This window comes from Wyeomyia smithii, chromosome 3 (genome assembly GCF_029784165.1).
Source record: "Wyeomyia smithii strain HCP4-BCI-WySm-NY-G18 chromosome 3, ASM2978416v1, whole genome shotgun sequence".
Lineage (NCBI taxonomy): Eukaryota > Metazoa > Arthropoda > Insecta > Diptera > Culicidae > Wyeomyia > Wyeomyia smithii.
This window is the reverse complement of record NC_073696.1, coordinates 127,562,596-127,587,882: the sequence shown is the minus strand read 5'-3', so window position 1 is coordinate 127,587,882 and position 25,287 is coordinate 127,562,596. Positions and strand designations below refer to the sequence as shown.

The 25,287-nt window shown below is 36.4% G+C and overlaps 1 protein-coding gene across 3 annotated transcripts; it reads right to left on the bottom strand.

The window, feature by feature from the left end:
- Positions 1-1,124: 1,124 nt before the first annotated feature.
- Positions 1,125-25,287, bottom strand: LOC129727573 (profilin). Of its 3 annotated transcripts, none has more exons than XM_055685533.1 (5): positions 25,128-25,287; positions 24,523-24,701; positions 6,251-6,422; positions 2,596-2,698; positions 1,125-1,230 (listed from the first exon to the last, which is right to left on the bottom strand). In XM_055685533.1, exons 2-4 carry the CDS (start codon positions 24,631-24,633, stop codon positions 2,601-2,603), a joined length of 381 nt encoding a protein of 126 aa, XP_055541508.1. In that variant the 5' UTR covers positions 24,634-24,701; positions 25,128-25,287; the 3' UTR covers positions 1,125-1,230; positions 2,596-2,600. The 3 variants fall into 3 exon arrangements, with proteins under 3 accessions (XP_055541508.1, XP_055541507.1, XP_055541506.1); XM_055685532.1 differs by lacking the exon at positions 1,125-1,230 and adding an exon at positions 1,724-2,060; XM_055685531.1 differs by lacking the exon at positions 1,125-1,230 and having other exon boundaries at positions 1,724-2,698.

Sequence of the window (25,287 nt, the reverse complement as noted above, 5' to 3'; positions counted from 1 at the left end):
CCACTTTATTTAACATATTCGAAAATGACATTTTCAAATTCGTTCGAAAGTAAACAAGCATAATGGCGATTGTCTTTATGAATGCATTCTTCTTTTCTACCAATCGTTTTATATTTGCACTCATAGATTTCGCTACCTGTCTCGCAAAAACTTATGATTTGTAGTTAATGTGACAGTGAGAGTGTAGAGAGTTAAAAATCTCAAATCTTAAACTAGGCATATTTAGATGACCGCGTAGATAATATAGAAAAATCTCTTTTTTTTTTGCAAATTAGTCATTGACACAAAATTCCTAAATTATCACTGCCTATTAAAAATGTTCGGGTTTCATGTTTTTTCAAACCCGCACCCGACAATCTCAAAAATTTGCGAGCCCGAACGAAACGAGGACGGGCCGGGTTCTGGTTTGAAAACCCGAGCTACTGCCCATAAATGCAAAAAGAGTCCCATGTAACTTGACTTTTAATATAAACCTCAGAAACTTCTTTCGTGTACTTTCGAAAAATCATCAGAAAAAAAATGATAAAAAAAATCTAAAGTCCCATGTTACAAAAAAAAACGCAAAACAGTCAGAGGAAAAAAAGCTAGTTGAAAATTATAGTACCTATCTTTGAAGGACAAATTGAGCTGTATCATTCGGAACAGTATGGAACTCACCACAGAACTGAAATGTAAGCGAATTCATACTCACCCATCATTGCTCATTCAAAACCGTCTGCTTTTGGTATTTGCTACAGCAAGGTCTTATCTAATTACCTATGACAGGAGCAGTTGAATATAGACGATTAATTTTCTGCTGCATACCTATACACTGCACTTCGATGAGCTCAGCTGCATGACTCATACATGCAAACAACTTATTCATTGAACAATAATCATCAACAAACAGGTATAACAAACGACTGGTGAAAAATATCAACGTAGCAGCAGCTTGACGTTATCACGTTGACTCCTTGGCTTGACTGATAAATATAACACCGCATACCAATGCCACCTCGTAAGCACATGCAAGCTAGACAGGCTGAATGATTTTAACTTGCTCTATTTACTAGTACTCACAACCGCCATAAGTGAATTCACGCAAAATGGACATTCTTTCCTTTCAAATGGTAAACACTGCAAGGTTTATTTTCGGCTTTGTTTCTTTATTTCTTTCTTTTATAGAAAGGACATTCATGAAAAGTAGCTCAATAAGTAGACAGAAAATAACGAAATAGGGATGCTTGATTTCTGGAAGAAATGCAGAAAAAATTACAAACCATCAGCACGTATTTTTTTCGATTATAAAGTAAGAATAAATTATAACCACAAAACATCTACATTAATTTATAAAAAATAAAGAGACATAAAACTCTTTCATTTTTCATTTGTTTTTCCCTTATTGTTAAACTAGTAGTAAATCACACACATTGTTTTCCTTTATGATTTCGCTGTTATCCTTTTCTGTTTTATTATTATCATTGTATTATCCTTATCATAGTACTTTGCTTGTTTATCTCATATTATGCTTTTTATGCTGTCCGACAAAGAAAATGTTTTTCGCGTTAGCAAATCAATGATCGAAATCTGTTGCATACTTCACATCAGCTGTTTCTTCTGAATAATTAATACAGTTACGGATGATAATAATAGTAGAGTAAGTTATGCGTTTCATTTCTTTCTTTTGCCACCAAAAATGGTCTTTGATTGAATTGTAAATCTTTCAATTTTACACATTTTCTTGTCCGTTTTGTTTCGGATTTTACAACCCACATTGCTCATGCTTGTTCGTGTCCTATGACTGTTCTACTTCATCACGTGTGCCATCGAAGAGTATGAAAGGAGTTCCCCTGTTATATATACAGAAGTATTCCGATCTCTAATCTTATTTCCTTCTGCTTTTTTCCTATTTATTGCCCTATTCATTGCAATAAGTCTTCTTTCTGTTCTTCGATGCCTACCGCCAATTCAGAGAGATGCATTACGATTTTTTTAAAAGCTAATACAAATTACAGTTTCTTAAGTTACGGAAACGATTTTACACAAATACAAGAGTTATACGCTCACACTGCCGCCGTGGGCTGCAAATAAAAGAGAAAGAGAGAAGAAAAACAAAATAGAAAATCATATCGTGACAACTTTTAGCTTTCTTGCATGTTTTGTTTCCTCCCGTTTTCTCGTCTATTCGAAATCAACAAATATGCAAAGCGAACATATGGAAAAACAACGCAAATAGCTACTATGTACGATCGCACAACGCAAAGGGAACAACAAAATCACTAATCCGATAACAGTTTACAGAGCTTCAAATGTCCTTTCTCTCATAATCCAACGGTTCGCTCAATCTAATGGAAACAAAAGAAAAACAAAAACTAGCAAGGGAACTTAAACATATTGACTTTGCAAAGGAAGAAAAACAGAATCTCCTTTTCTTGATCCCATTCTGACAATTAGCACTTGTTTGCCACTGTTTTAGTTATCTTCGTTCACTTCAATCCTAAAGCAGTACACTCATACTGTAGCATGTTTTTTCGCATTTTTATCGACTTTTTTCAATTTTTTTATTCAAATGTGTTTCTAAAGTTTAAATTATAAAAAAGCAGTATGAAAGTTTACCTCTTCTAATAACCACAAGTAATAAGATAATCTCCAAGTTTTTCGACTATAGATGCCGCTTGCTGAGGCTGTACTGGCTCTTCGTAAATTGATACTATAACAGCTGCAGGAAGAAAAGAAGACAGAAAAGTAGATAAAACACTCGATTGTACACAATCAATCTCAATGCTGATAAAATATGAAACAAGTAACAAAGGCGGACGTAAAAATTTTATCAGAAACATTTGTTGTCGCAGCATGATTGTGTTTATACATCATAGTTCCATTAGCAATGAATCTTACGAAACGAATTCTCCGCAATTGTTTTAAATAACTTTTAGCATTACTTGATTTTTTCGTTTCTGTCACATATCTCTAATTTCCAGTTTTTAAACAAAAAAGTTGGTTGTCCGACTTTTCCTAGAAAACCATTCCCCAGAAAATAAAGTATCGAAGGATTTTCCCCAGAATGAACCATTCTCCAGAATACCAAATCCCCGAATATACTAGTTACCAGAGTCCTAAACCCCTGAAAGTACTAGTTACCAGAAAACCGATTCCCAGAATACACCAATGCCCAGAAAACTATTCTCCAGCATCACCGTAACCAGAAAAAAAAACATTAGCATTCAGTTATTATATTGTTAACATTCTAAATTATTTGATATTTTCAATTAACACTTGCGTACCTGACCCCTCCAGATCCGAAAAACATGAAAATTGATCGAACCTTTTCAAAAGATCACAAATTTATCATAGTTTTTGGGACAGTAGGGAACATTTGTTCCGGATTTATCGAGGGGAACGGTGGGGTAAGTACCCTTGGGTTAGTAACGGAAAGCTGAAACTCAAAAGGCTGAAACTCGAAAGGCTGAAAAGTATGTATCATAAACGAAGGGCTGGATGCACAAAATGCTGAATTCACAAAAGGCTGAATGTGCGAAAGGCTGAATCATGAAAGGCTGAAAGTTTTGTAATTTGAATCAGAATTGAAAATTTTGGACTCTATTGAATTCATAATTTTTCTAAGGTGACAAAGTATAATTTTTTTGATCGCACCTTGATAAACCAAAAAATAATCTGTTTTAGTAACATGCTTTTGAGACAAATAAAGAATTAATGGCAATGGAATAGATTAAGGGAGAAGTGGAAACCTGCCACAAAAGTGTAAAATAATAAGTTTTTTTCGTTGAACATATTGATTGAAAACCATACCAATGCGGTTCTGCGTTTAATCGACGGCCTAGTCTCCGAACCTCACCATTCCTAGACAATCTACCACTTCGTATACCATACCCATAGGTGTTCGTATTCTCGTATCCATAGGTATTATACCTGATGCGGCTCTGCCGCATAATCGAGGGCAAGGGACTGTGGCGCCCCCCAAGGCCGGCACTGCTCCCGCAACCCGAGCCGGCCGCCGACCCGCCGTCGGAAGCGGCGGCCACGTGCACTCAAACAACTATTCTGTTGGATTTCCTAGGTCTATTCCAAACATAGGGGTGATCCCCTAGCTTACGTCCGAACTAGCGGTAGCGAGTAAGGACAGCATTCACCCCGGACAATCGAGTTGGCCAAAGGCCACGAGTGTGTTGCATTATATATAGTTTTTAATATAAACTTATATTTACATGCAGAAATTGGGCTATTTCATAGACCGGAAGATTTTCGGCGGTAAATATCGCATGAAAATATACCGACGTTGGCGACAGTCTGATAGTCAATACAAATAATTCACACAAACGATGAAACCGAAATAAGAAGCTTTTTGAATTTTCAGCCTGTTGTGATTCAGCCTTTCGTGTTTTTCTGCCTTTTGTAGTTTTTAGCCTTTCGTGATTTCAGCCTTTCGTAGTAGACCCGTACCTTTCCAGAGACATAGGCTAATTTAAAAACGGTAGCGAAACCTTGCTTTAACATATCAAGCTTTAGGTTTTTGCAAAACAACACTATTAACGATCGGTATTCCGCCACTTTGTTTTAATTAGATAGTCGGATTCCCTCAGCCGTGCCAGTTCTGAATTGACTGTTTATTCGATGACTGCAGCCCAAGCCGGAAAGCGTATGAACTCTGGCACGACGGGCGAGCGAGCACACCGCACGCCCGCGCGAACGGATGAACGGGCGGCCCACAAAACCACACGGCCGAACGCCCCGGAGAGCGTTGAGGCAGAAGCGCTGGCAAGTCCACGGCGCAACACCCGCATGAACTGGGAGCACGCGCAGACCCGCGACCCGGCAGCCTCGTAGCCTGAGTCATCCCAGTCCTCAGAGCCAATCCTTATCCCGAAGTTACGGATCTAAATTGCCGACTTCCCTTACCCACATTGATGTATCGACTAGAGACTCTAAACCTTGGAGACCTGCTGCGGATTCGGTACAAGCTGTTGAGAGTTTGTGTGCCCTAGTCTTTGATTTTCAAGGTTTAAGAAGAGAATATCGACACAGCATTTTAATACCATGCTCTACCAGCCTGTCCAACCATATCTCTCTATGAAAGACTTCCATGGCTAGTATAACTGTTAAACAGAAAAGAAAACTCTTCCGATATCTCTTGTTGGCTTATCGGAGGAAAGGATTCATGTTGCCATGATTACAAAGGCGCTACAGTTTCCGGTGTGCACGCCAATGCAAACGCATACTCAACAAGCTCCGGAATTGTAACCGGGTTCCCTTTCACTCGTTTAATATATACTAGTGCAGCGGTTCCTATTTTTTTTTGACCGCGTACCTCTTGGCAACACTTTCCAAATCAATTGTACCCTCTAGCTTGATTTGTTTTCGCAGAGAGGGTGGGAGTAGAGGTAGATCGCGTTATGTAGTCTAGTTCAGGTTTTAAATTGAACTATGGTTTGTTAAATTGCAACAGCCATGTTTTAAGAGCAAGATTGAATAACAAATTAAATAATATAACGAAAAATTGCTTCCTCCGCCATTACTGATTTTTATTTCGCGTACCCCCTGGAGGCTGTGTCAACTTGTGATGTTTCTTCAGCCAAAAACGATTACTGAAAGTTCTCCGATTTTATGACGATGGCCTGGTGTCAAGCGCTTACTTATTTACTCCATGAAAGAACAAGTGTATTAGTTGACAATAAGTTGATTCAAATGATAGAATCGTTATACATTATACAAAAACTCAGTTTTAACAGATTTTCCATGTTAAAAAAATTAAAATGCATATTTCTTCGTTTTAGGATAACAGTTTTCTGGAAAACGGTATTTTCTGGGAAATAGTTTTCTGGGCATTGGTTCATTCCGGATAATAACTTTCTGGGGATTAGTACTTTCTGGGTAGCAGTTTTCTGGTGATTGGTACATTCTGGGATTTCGTTTTCTGGGGAAAAAGCTTCGGTGTTTCATTTTCTTGGGAATAGTTTTCGAGGAATTGTTATACAATCATCTTCGGCAGTTCGGCATATTGAGATGATTCAAAATCTAAATAATCAAAGTATGGAATACACAATCCAGTGCGCACAAATAAATCAATGTTAGAATTTTGTACAGGCGTATACTCATCAATAAAGCATACACCTCGAAATTATTCTATTTTGCTTTATGCACCATCTAAGTGATCAACAGACCTGCGCTGGGTAAACAGCGCTCTTATGAGGTCGGTTTCACAAGACAATGCATGATGAGAATATAAGCACAAGAACTAGGCTATTCAACTCACCCTGCTGTGTTTTCATACAGTGGACTCCAGTCTTTCCTAACTTGGCCCGGATCACTCGGTCGGTTCCAGACAGATAGATGTAACGCTGGCCGGCCAGTGTCACACCTCCTGAGGTTAGCAGATCAGTTTTGTCGAAACCTGCAACGATTTTCGCCACTTCGTCTTTTGATACCTGTTGGTTGAGACAGAAGGAAACAAAAAAAACTATTAGATTCAGAAATAGACAATAGTGATTAAACATCGAATTATATGAGCATGAGCATGAGCATGATTGACCGCCCGCGGTTGCTACTCCGTTATTGCCAGATCAGCTGTAATTACACAGAGAACCAACAGATGATGCTTGGGACCAACATGCATCCTCAATGTGTAAAAACCGGTGACCTTAATCTTTATATTAGGCAATACCAGCGCCGGCCGCATCCGAATGCAGGTCAAAGAAGGAATTTGTATAGGAAAATATTGACGTGATACTCGCTTATTGGAAGCCGAGAACACCTCTGCACTTCCACGAGAAATCACTGGGATGTTGGAGAAAGGGCAAGGTACACAGCAGGGTTCGTTTTGGTAAACGATGCGCTGATTTCGAGTGTCGGGTTCTTTAGAACAAGTATCGCGCGAACAAGTTCATTATATCCGTCACGATATTCATAATGCGATTCGAAGTCATTCAGTTTGACAATGTAACACCGCAACAATAAATCGTACGCAAGGATACTGGACCTTTGATCAAATTGGGACAACTTCAAATAATATGATATCTCCTCGTAAGGTGATCCTCTTTACACCGAAATCAGTTGCGCGTTGTTGATCTATATGTAGATAATTCGACCTCATGGAGGTACCGACGCGGAGTCTCTAGGGGTTCGGTCAACCGGACATTTTCTACCTAACAGATCGACCAACGACGTTTCTCGTATATACTTTGTCTGCTCTAAAAAAACGATAAGATACCGCGAAAAACGCTTATTACGAAAATAACCATGAGTATATTTCTAGCCAAACGTCGCGATCCTCTGCGTACGACGCACGCGATGTAGCCCATGCTACTCGTAGCAATCAGCTATTTGTCGATCCCGAGTCAATCCCAATCCCGAGAAGAAACGAACGCACGTCGGCCGTCGCGATTCTTGGGAAGGTATACATCGCGTTTTCGTTAATCGCGATATTTATCGACCGGACGAAATCTTCGGTTGAACAGTCACAGTGAGACATGAACAAGTATCTGGGTATACCCCTCGAAATCATTATATTCCGAAAACGTTAATATAAGTAAAATTCTCCCGAGCCGGAAACGCGGTTTACATCGAAACACTACGACATTTCACGCCGATTCTCTCTTAGTTGTCGATGCGAATGTTGCCTATTAAATAGAAAAATTGGCAAAGTTTCATGCATACAAAGCCTTAATAATTTAAAAATGAAAATTTCCATATTGACCATCCATCGAGCTAATATAGTCTTAAGTTTGTTAACAAAATGCCGACCTTGTCATTATTGGAACATAGTATACAAAACATAAGCAGCCCAAAAGCTAGAAAAATCGAAAAAGTGAAGCATTAGATTTCATGTATTATCCACAACCATTGCTTTCGAGAATAGTGATTAAACATCGAATTATATGTGAACAAAGAAAATTGAACAGCTTCCATTATCATCATAACCCACGGGTTTAGTACCAATAGATTGTCTAACATATTGGCAGCCGTTTAATGCATATAACACAAAACAACAAGAATGTCACGATCATACTTTACAGCCGTGTTCCGCAATGTGGCGGCTACGATAAAAGCTTGAAGTACTGTAGACATGTTTCGATGTCGGTTAGAAATGACCAAGTACCTACTCCGAATTCTGATTTCGCTGAAAATTCAAAGTAATTTCTGAAGAAACATTGTTTGATAACGTCACTTTATACTTCAAACACAAAATCTCCACTATTGTCACTCAATGTTATTCACGCAGTAAGTGTAGAAGCTTCGCCGCATTTTTTGCCTATTTCTATTTTTAAAGTTATGCTTCCAAAACGCTCGATGACACTGCCAGACGGTCCTGGGTGTCAGTTTTTTTATTACAATGAACCTATTTATTCATTGATCTGTCACGTTAATAGGAAAAAAAGTGTTTTTTCTCGTTTCTAACCCTTGGAATGTCCGTCCGTTTAGATACTCTCTTTAGTTGCTATATAAATGGACTACTATTAGGTTTAAAGACGTCTAAATCCGAACGACCTTGTAATAAACAACTCATGTGCTCAACAGTCGTCAACAACTTTTTTTAGCAATAAAATTCTCACATAACTAGGCCGTACACGCACTAGACGACAAAGCGAGAAATGGAAGCAGCAAGCAACAAATGACGAAAATATGAAGAGCAAACAAAATTCTAGCATGACAATAAACCTGTCCAAATAGATTTTTCGTGGCTCATCAACTCTAGACTTAGCGGGAAGGTGTGTTAGTTGGTGGCCGTTGACATACTTTCTGTTTCTATATGGTATGTGCATGGGCAGAGTGCCGCCATTCGATTCACCGTCCAGATTGACCGGACGACGAAAACCATTCCAGACAAGATACATTCACATATGAAGTATACTCACAAAATGTCTATGAATACTAGAGGTCAGTGAAGGTCGTTGACAAGCATGGTATCTAAATTTATATCACAAAAATGTGCAAAGAAACAGGTTTTTGCTTCGCTTTGCACTATGCATAAGTTGTAACAATACAAGTTTTTTGTTAATATATTTTAGATCATAATAACTTAAATAAAAACCCTGATTTCCACAGCTGTGTATGAATAGCATGCATCAAGTGGCGCGAACTTTGGAATGCACCAGATTCACAACGTCATGTGATTCATACGATAAATTTTAGCTCTTGAAATGTCTTATGATCACACAAAACTATCGTTTGAACTGGTTATGTATACAAGAATGAAAGCCTTTTTACTTCACATAATTACGTTTGAATACATCGCAAAGCATTCAAGCACAGAAAAAATGTTTAGTATGGTATTTGACGGCTTCGTCAGGTCGTATGTATTGCGAACCGGGTCCAGCTTGATTTACTGCTTTTGTTTCACTTAAACACTCAAAATAATTTATCTCTCCTTTATCACATTAGATCAAATGTCTATGATCGCAGTGATGAGTCCACACAGAGAAAAAAAATCTCTTCTGGAACATTAAAGTTTTATTCACGGTTGCGAAAAAGTTTTCAAAACTCAGTTCCCTGATTTTCCCTGAAATACAACATTTACTCCCCTGATATTTTTCAGCAAAAAAAAGTGCAACGTATAGATGAACACAACTTTGAAATCCCAATTAGATCAGGTATGAAACCGAACAGTATAGGCCCCGCATCAGTCTTTTATTCTGAAAAAAAGAATCAGTTTTAGGCCCAGAAGGCTGTTTAAAAAAACGCGTCACAATTAAATTTTTTTTCTTCATTACATTTCACTGAAAAGTTTTCAGTTTTCCCTGATATTCCAGGTTTTCGCCACCCTGTTTATTGTTCGCATTAATAAGTCACTTCATTTAAAACTTATCATGTTTATTGTTTTTAACCAAAAAACGTACGTGTACTCACTCAAATGTCTTATGCTGCCGAAGAAAACGTTTATGAAACAGAGCTTCAACGCCTGCGATCTTTGATTTACATTTTCTCTTAAAATAAAGTATTTTTTATATGTGGGTGCTTTTGTCCATTACCATTTTCCCATTTTCAATCATTTCAATCACAATCACGTTTTTTTGTTTTAGACCAAAAGTAATTTTGTATCTGCTTCCAAAAAATATACAATTTGTAAATACAGAAAATTTAAAACATCGTGTAAACGATAAAAATATGAGTTTTGGCCCTTTAGTTTGTTGCCAGACTTCCTGAAATCTCGCTCGTACAAAAAAGAGACAATGCGCTTTGCGCTACAAGTCTCGTTTCTCATTCAGTCGTTTTGTGCTGTTGTGCTTTTGTGCGCCACATGCGAGCGAGAGAACTTGCAATACGTACGAGCCATGTCTCTACGCATGGAATTTCTTTTGCGACGTACACGAAGATATCTCGTCTCTCAACGTAACGAGCGCGGTGCATGGGCGTTGCGCACACGAGACAGCTTGCGCGCAAATTCTCGTGAGCTCGTCTCGCGAGCTAGTTTCACATATTGCTTTGCGCTGATGGCGCAAGGAAGAAATTGATTTTGCCCAGAGGGATGAAGGCAGGAGATTTTGTGTGATTTATTATTTACGGTGTTATAGGAGCTTGCGTCAGAGCACCGTTTGAATAATGAATGGTGTGTAAACTAATTCATTTGTTTATCAATTCATATGTTGATTAATCCGACTTTTGTTAACAATAATGAAGAACGTTTTGTTACCATATTTATATATTATTATTTTCTTTGCGAACGGTATAAAAATGCATGGTATTTTTAACTAAAAAATATATATTAGATGCAGAGTGTTATGTTGGTTAACGTGGAGATGCTGTGAGTTTCTGTCGTCGATTAAAATGTCATTGACTATTACATAATAGATACCATTCCGAAGAAAATCATATTCAGTTTCGTACTTATAAGATGAGATGTGATTTTCAATTCGAGTACAAGCCTTTCGGGAGTTGAAAATAACAGAACCACTAAACCAATATAATCAATTTTATATTTTTCAATACATGTTGGGGGTAAAGGTGTTGGATAGAATTTTCAAATAAGGTATAGATATTGCAAATCAGATATATGATTCTGAAGCCACATTAACTCTAGTGCGACTATATATACTCGTATTTATAGTAATCTGATCTTTTTTTGCTGTTAGGGGAATATTACCTTGTGCAACGATGTGAACTTTTGTAATAATCTTAGTTACCTTGTGCAACGATGTGAACTTTTGTAATAATCTTAGTAACATTGTTTTATGAAATTTTCCAACTAATGCACCTCCAGAAGGGTCTGAGGGCTCATACTGTATCGAAGACACAAATCTTTGAGTAACTGTGGGAGACGCGTTGCTCGAATAATGTCGCTGATACATGATGCTTTCGATACCGGAGACGAAAATGCAATTCAATGCTACGGTGTTATATTATCTAGTAAATATAAGTTTTATAATGTGCAACATGGAATTTATGAATGAATTTCAACCATTTCAACGTTCGATTCGTCAACTGCGGAGTGTTAATCCTAGAAAGATAGTCTGCGTCAATTTGAGTCCTGAGTGTTATCATGCCAAATGTCCTATCATAATCGAATATCTACCATTTTTGATTTGGCTGAATCTCAGCACACTTAACAAACTGAATATTTTTCGCGGGCGGCAATTTTTTCAGACTCAAGAGAATTTTTTTAAAAGAACATAAGTATTTTGGTATATGTTTGATTCAAAGCATTGTAGCTCAGAATCCTTTAGTTGTACAAAATAAACTGTCTGAGAATGAATTGCAGGGAACTAATAATGCTTACAAAAAAAAAAAAAATACACCGCAAAAAAACCTTTTTTGGTCAAAATAATTTATAAACAAACACCTTATCTTAATTGACAAACAAAAATTAAGAGTTAATTTTTTTCTCATTTTCTTTTCGAAGAAATCCGAAGTTATAACAAAATTTCTAGTTTAAATTTCAGGATGGCGGAATGAAATGTAAATATTTTTATTGAAGGTAAAGTTTTATAAAAAAATCAAATTAAACATTTTGCAAACCATTCGTGCTCTCAGTGTGCTGCACAGCTTAACAAACTGAATATTTTTCGCGGGCGGGCAATTTTTTCAGACTCAAGAGAATTTTTTTAAAAGAACATAAGTATTTTGGTATATGTTTGATTCAAAGCATTGTAGCTCAGAATCCTTTAGTTGTACAAAATAAACTGTCTGAGAATGAATTGCAGGGAACTAATAATGCTTACAAAAAAAAATACACCGCAAAAAAACCTTTTTTGGTCAAAATAAATTATAAACAAACACCTTATCTTAATTGACAAACAAAAATTAAGAGTTAATTTTTTTCTCATTTTCTTTTCGAAGAAATCCGAAGTTATAACAAAATTTCTAGTTTAAATTTCAGGATGGCGGAATGAAATGTAAATATTTTTATTGAAGGTAAAGTTTTATAAAAAAATCAAATTAAACATTTTGCAAACCATTCGTGCTCTCATGATTTTGGGTGGAGGCGGGCATCGAACTTTTTGGACTAAAATGTCTATCTAAATACTTATTTTGAGAAAAAAAAAACTTAAAAATCCGATTTTGTAACCCTTTCCCGTTCACATGATTTGATTTTGAAGAAAAAAGTTAAATTTGAAATGGTGCTTCAGAGCATCTTTAAGCACAGCAGGGACTTTTTTATTCATGACTCAAAATTTTATCCCTAATATTTAACTATTTGAAGTATTTATTAAAAATGTATTTATTAAAGTATTTATTAGAAAATGATTAAAAACGGAAGAAAACCAGATGTAATTTTCCAAGAAAAAAAATAATGTTTATGATTTTAAGAGGTTTTAGTAAACATTTTCAATCAAAAAGTTCGACTAGCTTTTGTTGTCAAAGCATTTGTTTATAAGGTTTAGCAGAATGAACAAAATCTTAGAACATCTTAGAATCGTCGAAACATTACAGAAAAAGTTATGGACAAAAAACTAATTTTGAGGGGTGTTTTCCTTTCATTCAGTACTCGGTTGGATACAACTAGAAACAGTTGAACTCTTATGAGTAATACATTTCTTTTGACAAACTTTCAAATGCATACAGTCTGGTTTGCTACTATCTGCAACCTTCGCAGAAATATGGACTCAAAATATGGTTATTTTCAGCAAAAAAACTAGAAATATCTTGACAACAAATAACAATAGCAAACCAATATATTCTACAAAAATGCAAGGTTTAGTAGAATGAACATAACCTTAGAACATTTTGAATTGTTTCGACGATTACAGAAAAAGTTATGGCCGAAAAATTAATTTTGAGGAGTGTTCCTTGTAAAACTCTGCTTCTTCATATCAGACGTACAGTTAGAAGATTACAGTGTTCAGCAATTTTTTTTTTTAATATATTTTCCTACAACTTTGCTGAAGAAAGCAATCTGGTATTTTTAAAATTAGAAAAAAAAGTTTTTATATCTAACTACTAGAGGGATTGATAAAAAAACCGAAAATGCCAAAAGAAAGGCCTTGTTATATGGAATAAACTTGCTGAAGACACTGGGTACATACAATCAATATTTCACAGTCGAATCTAAAACGATCACGGTTTTTCGAGTTTAGATCACTGTGGGTTGCTTTGAAAAAAATTTACTATTTAACTTTATTTTTTGCCAACCAAGATCATGTGTTCATTAACAATTCACTCTGACCCAAAAAGTTTAAAGAAATACACAGTTTGCCAAGTCAAACACCAGTGCAAAGTTCCATTTAAATCGAATAAAATTGACTTTCCCTAACAGAACAGCACAAAATAAGTATTACTTTGAGCCTGGTACACGAGAAAGTCTCACGAGCTCTGGCGCACGAGCTGTATCATGTATGTACAGTACAGGCGTCTCGCTCAATTCGTAGTGCGACGAAACATCGCTTGCGCATCGCAATCCGAACCGAAAGAGAAGCGAAAGAGCAACCTGCAAATCGCATGTGACGTTGTCTCGTCTCGTCGCACGTACATGGAAATTATACGAGCGAGAGAAAGATTTCTCTCGTCGCTTGAGAAAAAAGCACGTGCACAGGAAGTCTGGTTTGTTCACTATCATATTCAAACAAGCTTTAAACATTTAAGGACGGTTTGCGTCTATTTTTACGCGGTCTCATACGAATTTGAAACATATTACCAGCGAAAAAAAGACATAAGTGTATGAAAAATCCTATTTTCGTCGCACTAGAGGTAGCAAATAACGCGGTCATATTTAACGCCCACGATTCGACTAATTACTAGAGCAGTAATTTGAAACATAACAACTGACTGATGAGAATGATAAAAAACTTCTTTTTTTTTTCAAAAAAAAAAAACTAATATGTTTTTCATCTGCTTTGACAATTGCCTCGGTAATGTATAAATATAAATCATAGCTGACCTCCAACAAGCGAAGCAAAGCCTTGGTGATACAATGTACAGGACAATTAAATCTACTGACACTAACAGATTCGAGCCGAGACTGAAACCTACGACGACAAGCTTGTTATTCCAGCATCGTACCTCGAGACCAACTGGAAGGATTTTTTGTTAAAAGTTGCAAAAAATCAATGCTGTACCGACATTATTATCCTTGCAATCTTATGTGTCAAGGTAAAACAACTCCTTTTGAAAACTATTTTGTTGTTATCCAGATTTGAGTGACTCACATTTACTTATCGTGTATTGTGAAACTTTTACCAGTGACGTCGTGAACGTCGAATGGCTTCATGGTACGACTCATTTCTACAACCAAAGTATGTTAACAGTTAAAATGTGATTATGATGAAATATTATTCCTGCAAAAGGTAAAGTATTTTAACCCTGAGGAACATTAAAATCGCATTTTCTCACTCCGCCATGTTTTTTTTCCATTTAGGACCAGTTATGTTTTTATGGGCAGTATAAAAGTTGGTTACACGATAGTGTTTTCCTAAACTTCAGGCTGGTCTCAAAAAAAAAGTTACAGTAGCACTTGCTGCACAGACACCTTAGTTCAACAAAAGTATGCAATATACAATACAGCCTATACGTTAGAGATATAGCAAAAAATATTAATGTTGCTCAACGTTTACATCGAGACTACGTCTAGTTTCAATTTTGGCTTCTTGAGACGTTCGGTATAACAACTCAAGCTGGGAACTTGTGAAACGACTTTCATTGAGAGCAATAAGTTGTGATGTTAGTAGAAAATTTGAAACTTTCTATGCGCCTTCGCTTTGACCACACTCTGCCAGCATGTCAATAGGTAACATCACGGACACCGAAGAAAGATGAAATGGCTACAGAGAAAGAAAAACTTGCTAAACTGGCTGGGTCATACCCGTTAGGTTAAAACGGATCGTATAGTAACGAAAAGACCAGTGGGTGCTTTTAAAACGATAAGACGCTGTACTAGAATGTGTGCAGCTATTATTAACCTGCATTTGGCGGTAATTACCTACAGCCCACTAAATTATCACTTGCTGCATAGACAATAAGCGTTCATTCGTATTGACTCTATTTTCTTAGCTGTAATTTGACACAAGTCTATAATAAAACAGTATAGCACAAATTATGTTGCAGATTCGCTTGAATATCAATCACAAAGTTGACCTTAACCCAACAGACATTCCATCAAAAACAATTCCTTTCTAGATAAACCAACCAAATATAACTATTATCAATTTTTTTATTGCGGTCGTTGTAGAGTATGTTTTCAAGTTATTAGAGCCTCAATCATTATTTTTTATTTTAATTGGCAATGCTTCCCAAAATGCATGTTACTCGGTGTCGATTACTTGACGAACTATATACAAAGCAGCTTTTTGTCTCGAATAAATTCTCCACGGCTCTTCAAGGCGCTTTTTTACACTATTTGTTCGTTTGACAAGCCTATTTTGAACTAAATGCATTATCGACCTTCCAGATGTAAGTCAAAGAAAACTCCTGAATGATATTGACAAATTCAATGGCGGGAGTAAAAACTCTGATAAACTAGCTGTCCTACGAATAAATGAAATGCCGTTCATTACCGAAAAATCTATGAATAAACTTCAATCCGGTGTTGAAGAGACCTCTGCAACACGGGGAAACTTCTTAACTCTTTATAAGGCAGTGTCAACTACATTGTCACCAACAATTTTTAAATTTTTCTGCTTGATAAGTAGGCATAAGCTATGAACAGTAATCAGGAATAAACAATAAAACTTGATGGATTTTCTCTGACTTGACCCGTTGAAGGGTGTAAAACCATCAGGGGGATTGAAAAACTTCGGGAACTTTGATTGATTAATGCAAACATTTACCAAATCAGTTTCATAATTTGAAGATATGTGTGTGCTGACAGAGAAAAAGATAGTGAACAAACTGATTACCGTAAAGCGCCCTATTTCTGTGCGGTTCTTAATTCTACGCACTTCATATTCAAATGTTAAAAAAATATCAATTAAAAGCAGATTTTCAAAAATTATGTTTGGAAGTGATTTCCTATGTATTAACTGTTAACTTTCTGCTTATGTTTCCTTTTTTACTGAACAGCATCAACATTTTGATACCTAGTGCGCAGAATTAAGAGCCGCGCAGAATTAGGGCGCCTCACGGTACTTCTGTTTGTACTTCACCATACCATATATTTCGAGTATTTCGTCTCGATGCACAGGAGGCTCACTAACTTAAACTCTAAAAATGAAAACCACATTGCAAGAAAAAACACATTGCACCAGAACGAAAGAATATATCGTCAATTGAATTCAATGCTGGAACAACTCAAAATTTTGCAGCTTTGAGTTTTTAAGGGCAAACGATACCAAATAATGTTAAATTTCATCTCACCAAGAAAAGAAAATTTTTGTATTGGTATTTGTATTTTGGTCGATTCATCTGACAATTTTGATATTATCTACATGAAAATCTTAAATCTAAAACTATTACAACATCCCAGACCTTGAGATTATTTTGCCAAAAGCACGTGAGGAAACATTTCCGAAATCGAATAAATCTTCGACCAACGAGAAGGTACGGATGCATGACGTCAGTGGTTCAAAAAAGCCGTACAAGGTCCGATGAGACCTAGTTGTCAGTAAGTTTGACGAACGAAGCAGTCTACTTGGTGCTCGAAAATCAAGGTGAAAAAGCAAAACCCGGGCATCAAGTTCATTGTTCAGCAGCTTGGCTAAGAAGGTAGCTTGTTGAATCTTCCGCCGACTCTCCAGTGTATCCAAATCCAATAGCTTACAACGGTCTTCGTAGCAGGGAAGATTGTTGGGTCTACTCCAGGGTAAATGTCTCAGAGCGATACGAACAAACCTTCGTTGAACGCGTTCTATTCTGTTTTTCCAGCACAGGTCATAATGATTCCAGATGATGCAGGCACCTTCAAGGATTGGCCGAACTAATGCACAATACAATGCTTTCAAGCAGTGTGGATCTGTAAAGTCTCGAGCAATTTTGGTGATGAAACCAAGTTGTTTCGAGGCTTTGGATCATATATCAGTTTTTAAAATAAATCACAATTTTTGGTGTAAATACTCAAAATTTAAAATATTGAATTTTGGTCTCTAGATTGGCCACTATCATATTCAAACGAGGTTTTAACGTTTTAGGACGGTTTTCTTTGTTATATTTGCAACTCGAAAAAGTCGTTTTTTACGCGGACCCATACAAATTTGGAACGCATCCCCCGCGTAAAAAACGACCTTAGTGTATATGAACGACTGTCGATATGTTCTAGATAACCCACTAGCACTAACATCGGCAGGTGCCAGTACTATGCTCATCCAACGCCGCGTACGGTCGGTTTAGACAACAAGAGGTAAACAATGTTCAAAAATTTAAATAATAGTTTTTTACTTATTTTAATATGAACTATGCCTACAAAAAGTACATTTTCGTGAACCACAAATTAAGAGCTTTCGATTGATGTATATATCATCGTTGTCCGATTCATTTGAAGCGGAATCATTTTCAGAGATGGCTTGGTTTTCTGAAAATTCCTCAGAAATTACTCAACCACAAATTGGATTTCGAAACCACAAATTAACCACTAAACATTGGTGCTAAAAGAATTAAAAAAAATACTTTGTCAAGCCATCTTGAAATGAGCTTGTTGAGCATTTTGCATCTTCGTTAAAACATTGCAGATCTCTCGAGTGTTTTTTAATTCACTTGTTGATTGCTAACTTCTATAATATTCCAGGGATATGCTATTGAAGATTTTGAATTTTGAGTTCTCCTGGATCGGATGCATGTCTAGAATGTATGTCAGTGTCAACAATAACAATAGAAATGTCAACAAAATTATTCACAGTAATTTAATTATTTGCGTTACTAATTATAGCAGCAATTTCCCAGCTAAAAAAAATGACGTTAATGCCTGATATCACTTTTCGACGGGTTACTTTATTTGGTAAATATTTATGCATTAGCTTCTTTAACTTCTACATTAAATTAACTTTTATATCGTTTGTTTTTATCAATAAATAACAGAGTGGTTTCTATTTCACTATACACAGCCAAATATTTTTTTCTGATTTTGACATTTTAATTTTTAGCAAGCAATTTATAGATCAGACTCGTTCAACAAACAAACTATTTGGATAGATAGTTGAGACTATACTGAAGAGACATGAATTAGAATGAGTAAGAAAGGAGATCTGTACAATTTCTCACTATTTTACAATATTTGAATCTTCGTCTGTCATTTGCAACATATTAATCAGCTCGGAAATAAACCAAAGAGATATTTTCCACAGCTTGTTGAAGTGTAACTTGAACGACCGCACATTTCGTAGTTGCTCCTTCGTGACGTATCTGAGCTAGTGAAGTTGCACAAAGAACCACCGTAAGATCTACAATTATGGGTCAGCCATCTTGTTGCCTGAATGTTCGAAAATAAATCTAAATTCGGAAAAATAATCACCTACTAATGTTTTACTGTCTTTTTTTGTGTTCTGATGTGTGCTTTCAATCAGCAATTAGTTTCACTGAAACTGATGTATATAAATCGGTTGGGAAGATCATATCAAAAGACACAATTATGGGTCACTTTTGGCATTCACGATCATTTAGTCTGTAAAATCGTCAAAACACGTTACAAAAGTGAATAATGTATAACTTTAAAATTCATTATTCAACTTTAAATGGATCATATCTTTCTGAAATATTTGTTTATAACACAGGAAATGATTGATTCTCGAAGAAATAAATCGGAGTAAAATCTCTACCGTTATTTCACATTGAAATGTTTGTTATCATGTACAAATTATGGAACGCATAGAACTTATTTAAAATGATTTTTCAAATGTTTACTTGTTCAGTATCCAACGAATTGAGACTCAAACGCGAGGATGCTGAACATAGGACCCATAGGAACATAGGAAGTCGAATCGACTCTTCTCGCCCATGTACACTAAAGTCGCTTTTTACGCGGGTTTTTTTTTACACGGCTTTTTTACGCGGATTCCGGAATTTACGCGTTTTTTTTACATGGATTCCGGAATTCACGCGTTTTTTTTTACGCGGATTCCGGAATATACGCGGATTTCGGTTTCTCACCACTCGGATTGCAGAATTAACACAGGTTTTTTTTACGCGGATTCCGGAATTTACGCGGGTTTTTATGCGGATTCCGGAATTTACGCGGTTTTTTTACGCGGATTCCGGAATTTACGCGGTTTTTTCTACGCGGCACGTATCCCACGCGTAAAAAGCGACTTTAGTGTATTTCAAATGAGTTGCTAATCGAAGCTTCTGTAATACGACCCATAACTTCGTTTTTTTTACTCCTTTTTAATCAAGAAAAACAGGAAGTAAAGTCGATTGAGGACAAGTAAATCAAACTAGTAACGTAATTTCACGCACAACAATGATCAACGATGCGGACAGTTTGTAGTGGTAGCCTGGCTGTTCTAAGACAGTTCTACACTGCACTGATCACAGATTTGAGAGCATTGAGTGCATGGAACACTTTCATAACGGAAAAGTCAACGAAAAATCCTAACAAACCGAACTGCCCAAATATTCGGTAAATGAGAAACACTCTCCAAGTTATTTTTTTCAGAAATTATTATTTTTTGTTTATTTAAAGCTAAAATAACGACTTTAATGACCACTTTGTTGTAAAATAGTGGCTTTAGTGAATTTTTCGCGCGAATAGAATTTTTAGTAATTAGGCTCAAAATATGTAGTGACAAAATCACTAAACAGTAACAATAATAGCCAAAATATGGACATTATTACAATTATGGGTCGCTTCGCTTAATTCACTGAGCAAGATTATATTGTTAGTGACATTCGTAAATAAGGTAATCGTATGAATAAGGTTACAAATGAGTAAAAAAAACTACCGAAATTGTTCAGTCTCGTGAGAAAAAACGTATTTTCCTATGTGACCCATAATTGTGGAGTGACTACAACAATTCAGTAGCTCCCGCTTTGTATAAGATCGATAACGGCGCCGGCTACGTCCTTACGCAAGGGAAGCAAAGAAGGAAGTTTTAAAACCGTTGTTGCCAGAAACCGCGTTTACTTCTGCATCTCTAGCGACTGTAACGGAAACGGTTAGTTTGGATCGTCATCAGCAACGAAATTTTTATATTTTTACTCTACCCTACATGCCTACATGTCGGTAGACTCTACTGCTCTTCCTGAGCCTGAGAACAAGCCAATGCGTAAAAGTCCCTCTGACAACAAACGGTTTGATTCTACTCAGTTTTGAACTCATGGCCGATCGCTTGTCGAAGCAATCTCACCAAAGAGATACATTCTATATAATAAGAACATTTTCTAATTTTTACTTCATTCTAGCATAAAATTCTTAAAACATTTTCATCTAACTTATTGGCTGTATAATATTGATCCGATCGCTGCTACTGACAAGAACTGGTACTTCAGTAATTCTGATTGCTCTATTCAAAGCACAATCTTTCATTGCCATAATGTCTCACAACATAAGAAAGACGATTTAATATTGAAGATTGAGGATAGTTTATGCAATACGCTTTCGTCTAGATCAAGCAAACATTAACATTTTTGAGAAAAGTCCTGACTGAAGCGAGATCAAAACATTGTCGATTTCGCAAAATCACACCTTTTAACTATTCAGGAAGCAAACGGTTCATACGAGCAAGGCATTTAATTGATTTATAAATAGATAAAATGGCAAGACTCGCGCTAGAATCTATTTTTCGTTAAATCGGCAAATTCTAAAGTGCATTCGGTTGATGACATTTCAAACTATCGTATGTTCTACGTGGAATGACAATGTACTTTCTATACGTTGAAATGATAACGATTTCTCTATCTGGGATGTTGCTCACATTGATTTCTCTGAGCATGCCGAGTGAATCACATGGGCAAAACTTCTGTGAGCGGATATATCTACCTATAGTCACCACAAATGATGCCGGTATAGTGCCTTCATCGAAAACTTGTTTTGCCATTCGAGGACGGTGACTTTCGTGTCGCTACTACTGTCTGCTTAATTTTCTCGATATGTCTACATTTGGAAACAAATCACATAGCTGAATAGTACCAAATAAGTAACGTAAATGACGTTCATAGCATTTATATGATGCATAGTCCATTTACAATGTGTTCACCGTAAGATGATCAACATAGTCAAGAATCTTTATGTTTAGTCATAACAAGTAAGTCTATAGATAGAAGTTCAAAAGATTGCACACACATGTTAATAGTGCTCGTATGATTAATTGTATCGGTTAGTTTCCTCTCGATAGTAACATCCGGTTTATTTCCGGATTGTTGATACAGACCATACGAATGCGCGTATGCGGTCTCTCGAAAAAAAGTGTATGTATCCATATTTTTATTGTATATGAAGTACGAGAAACAGAACGTGTGAACTATTCTAATTTATTTATCAAACATACTCGAATATTAGTTTGCCAAGTCAAGGTTTTTTTTTACAAATACATGGCATGTTGACCATATGTAAAAAGATATATATAAAAACATATTCACAAACTATTATCGCCATAAGCTGAAAGTCGTACGAACGGAAAGAAAGATTGAGTATATTTATCTTGCTCGGATACTTCATTATTCTTTGTTTACTTTCATATTTACATTTATAACAAATGTGTGATTAAAGAGGCATCACTTTTATACACTGTTGCAAACGGAATAAAGCCGTTCACTGACGCATTATCATCGTTCGTATTATCGTACATTGCAAATTGCATTCTACAATCACCGTACCAGATCATATCATGTGGTAATATTAAATATTACACGCCTAATGCAATACCTACTCATTATGCTTTTAACATTGAAATGAAAAACGTTTTAATACATCGTTGATTCGACGCCCTCCGATAATGAGCATCAGACAAAGAGCAGAGTAGGTATAGGAAATAGATACTAGCCAAATGGAAAATTGGTGATATAAGCCACATGCGGTGGAACTATGGGCCAACAGCAGCAGCACACACACCCAACAAGGATCCATTCGTGAAACACAAATAGAGCAAAAAATGACTATGAATGAAGAGAAAACAAAACTTTCGAGAGAAATACGCGTGGAGGAAAACGGTTTTTGATTCACGAACACAATCAAAATTGAATGGAGACAGACCGTATCACACACATTCTCGCATCACTCTATTGCTAATGCAGCTACTAGCGTATGCTAGAGATAGTGAGTGAACTTGCTGAAAATAACTAAGTTATAAACTGTGAATCATGCACTACACTCCACAAGAAGCGTTAGTTATAACTTTTTACGAGGAAACTGATAAATTATTTAAAATTTAATGTATGGTGCAGAATCCTATTGTTTTACAAACACAAGTAATTAATATTCTCGTAAAATGCTGCAAGTTATGTTGTAAGAAGTTAGGATACTCAAATACGGGTACAAAAGTTTACAAACTTTGCATCACGTTATTTAAAAATCCGTGCACTGTGAACTAAATCTGCGCCGAAACAGAATATTGAAAACTTTTGATTCATCCCTTTTTTAAGAGTAGTATGATTTTGACAAGTCCCGTACTTTTCATTATTTTTTTTTTTACACATTGTCAAAGCCATTGTAGTGATCAACAGTAAACTTTTTATCGGATGTTGATTCTGTTAAATTTTACTTTCTATAGTGGAATATATATAACATCAATTTATACAACATAACTGGATAAAGTTCTACTATCCTCAGAATGATTATTATACACTAAGGTCGCTTTTTACGCGTTTTATTTTACGCGGGTTTTTTTACGCGGATTCCGGAATTTACGCGGTTTCTTTTACGCGGATACCGGAATTTACGCGGTTTTTTTACGCGGATTCCGGAATTTACGCGGTTTTTTTACGCGGATTCCGGGATTTACGCGGTTTTTTACACGGATTCCGGAATTTACGCGGTATTTTTTTTGCCCGGATTTCAGTTCCCCTTCACTCGGAATGCAAAACTAACGATGGTTTACGCGGATTCCGGAATTTACGCGGTTTTTTTACGCGGATTCCGGAATTTACGCGGCACGTATCCCCCGCGTAAAAAGCGACTTTAGTGTACTACGATTCGGTAGAAAATATACCATAGATTTGGAGAAAAAATGACGAGACAGCAAATTTTAAATAATAGTCTACTCGAAATGCAATGATTTTGCAAATTTCACTTTTTTTACGTATGTTTCTGGTGACAACTCAACGATACCTAATAAAGCAACTTTTGCAGAATCTATTTTCAAATCATAAAAAAATGTAACAAAGATTTATCTGAATTTTGTCTCTGAATGAATTGTTCAAAGTTTAAACCTCTTCCGACAAAAAAAAAGCAACAACTTTTATACATATTTGCTAACACCCTATGGCACGCATGTGTAATGCACAGTAAAAATGACCAATGAGTCACGATTGTCTCGCTGTGCACAATCTCGACTTCCCGTAAAAAAATCAAGACATTACTCTCACGCACACTAAAGTATTGCACAATTCGCACTCGCAGTTGTGCTCCAACATAAAAACAACAGCCTGATCGAAACCAACAACTACCATCAAGCAGTGAAGGGGGTGGCGGGTGATAATAAAAGCTATGAATTTGCACATCTCACAAGCATCATATCCACAATATTCGAAATGTGTGCGTGCCTACAGTCACGATTTGCGTACTCTTCCATTTCAAACTGTCTGCTGGAAAGCAATGGTATTGGTGTTATAAGCATTCATTCCCCAGCCATTCATTCGTCATTTGTCTCTGTGGTGGAGTTTTGTTCGTATGCGAATATAAAGAATAAAAGGAATAAAAAAATCCTACAAAATTTCATTTGAACGCCATTTTGAAAGCAAGGCCAGCCGGCGAATTTTATGTCTGATATTTCCACACGGTAAGATTAGCCGAATGGATTAGCAGTTCGAATCTTAATGCTTTTATCGAACTTGAAGCTTGGCAGTAATATTTATCGATGCGCAATGATTTGTATCTTATCAATGCCATATTTAGCTTTAGTAGCCTACTACAGACCAATGAGTCAGCGTGGTATAGACATTGGGCACACCCTTGAACTTTTATTCTCTATCGAAAAGCAATTGTGTTAAATATTCTGCAGACAAAAAAAAACTGATAAATGCAACTAAGGCAAGAACAGCAACGACATGTTACAAAACAAACGAAAAATAGGTACTTACTTCAAAACCCTCCGATTTAGCCCATACACCACCGTCGTGACCGGCGATGGCCGCTTTCGATACGCACTGGGAAGCCAGGAGCTGATTGTCAACATAATCCTGCCAGCTCATTATGTATCTTTTTCCTGATACTACTTAGAACAGAAATTTGTCACACTAAAGTAGCAAATTTGCTTAAACTGGAAAACGAAGGAAAATTTGCAGTTATGATAACTGGTTTAACACCAACGCCTATAAATTCGGATTTTTCTTTAAACCGACACTCAAGCTTTATTATAAGCACACAAATTTTAATTTTTACTTATTTCACCAATTAGCTTGGACAAAAACGTTCGCTTTGTTAAAACCGATAGAGAAAAGTCGAATTAAGTTTCTAGTGCTGCTTCAAAAATGCAAAAAAAACTACTACACTCTCAACAGGACCTTGTGGGTATGTGCTATGCGGACAGACGAATCAAGGCACGGACTGAAAATAATAGTTTTCAAGGATCCAATGCAAAGTTATACACCACGATTTCCAAACAAGGTAACGTTTTACCGCTTTTGTTACTAACGAAAGCTGAGATTATAACAGATGACACCGTATCCGACCCGTAAAAACTCACATTTATTGTAAAAGGGAGGAAAGATGGAACCTGAGTGCTTCGCTTTTGCTTTTCAATGGCACACGGGGTGAATTAACACAAACGATTGATTGCGACCGACGAGTTGCACAGCTATCGAAGTCCAAAACCAAAAACCGTTTTGTTGGTGACTTGTATTGAT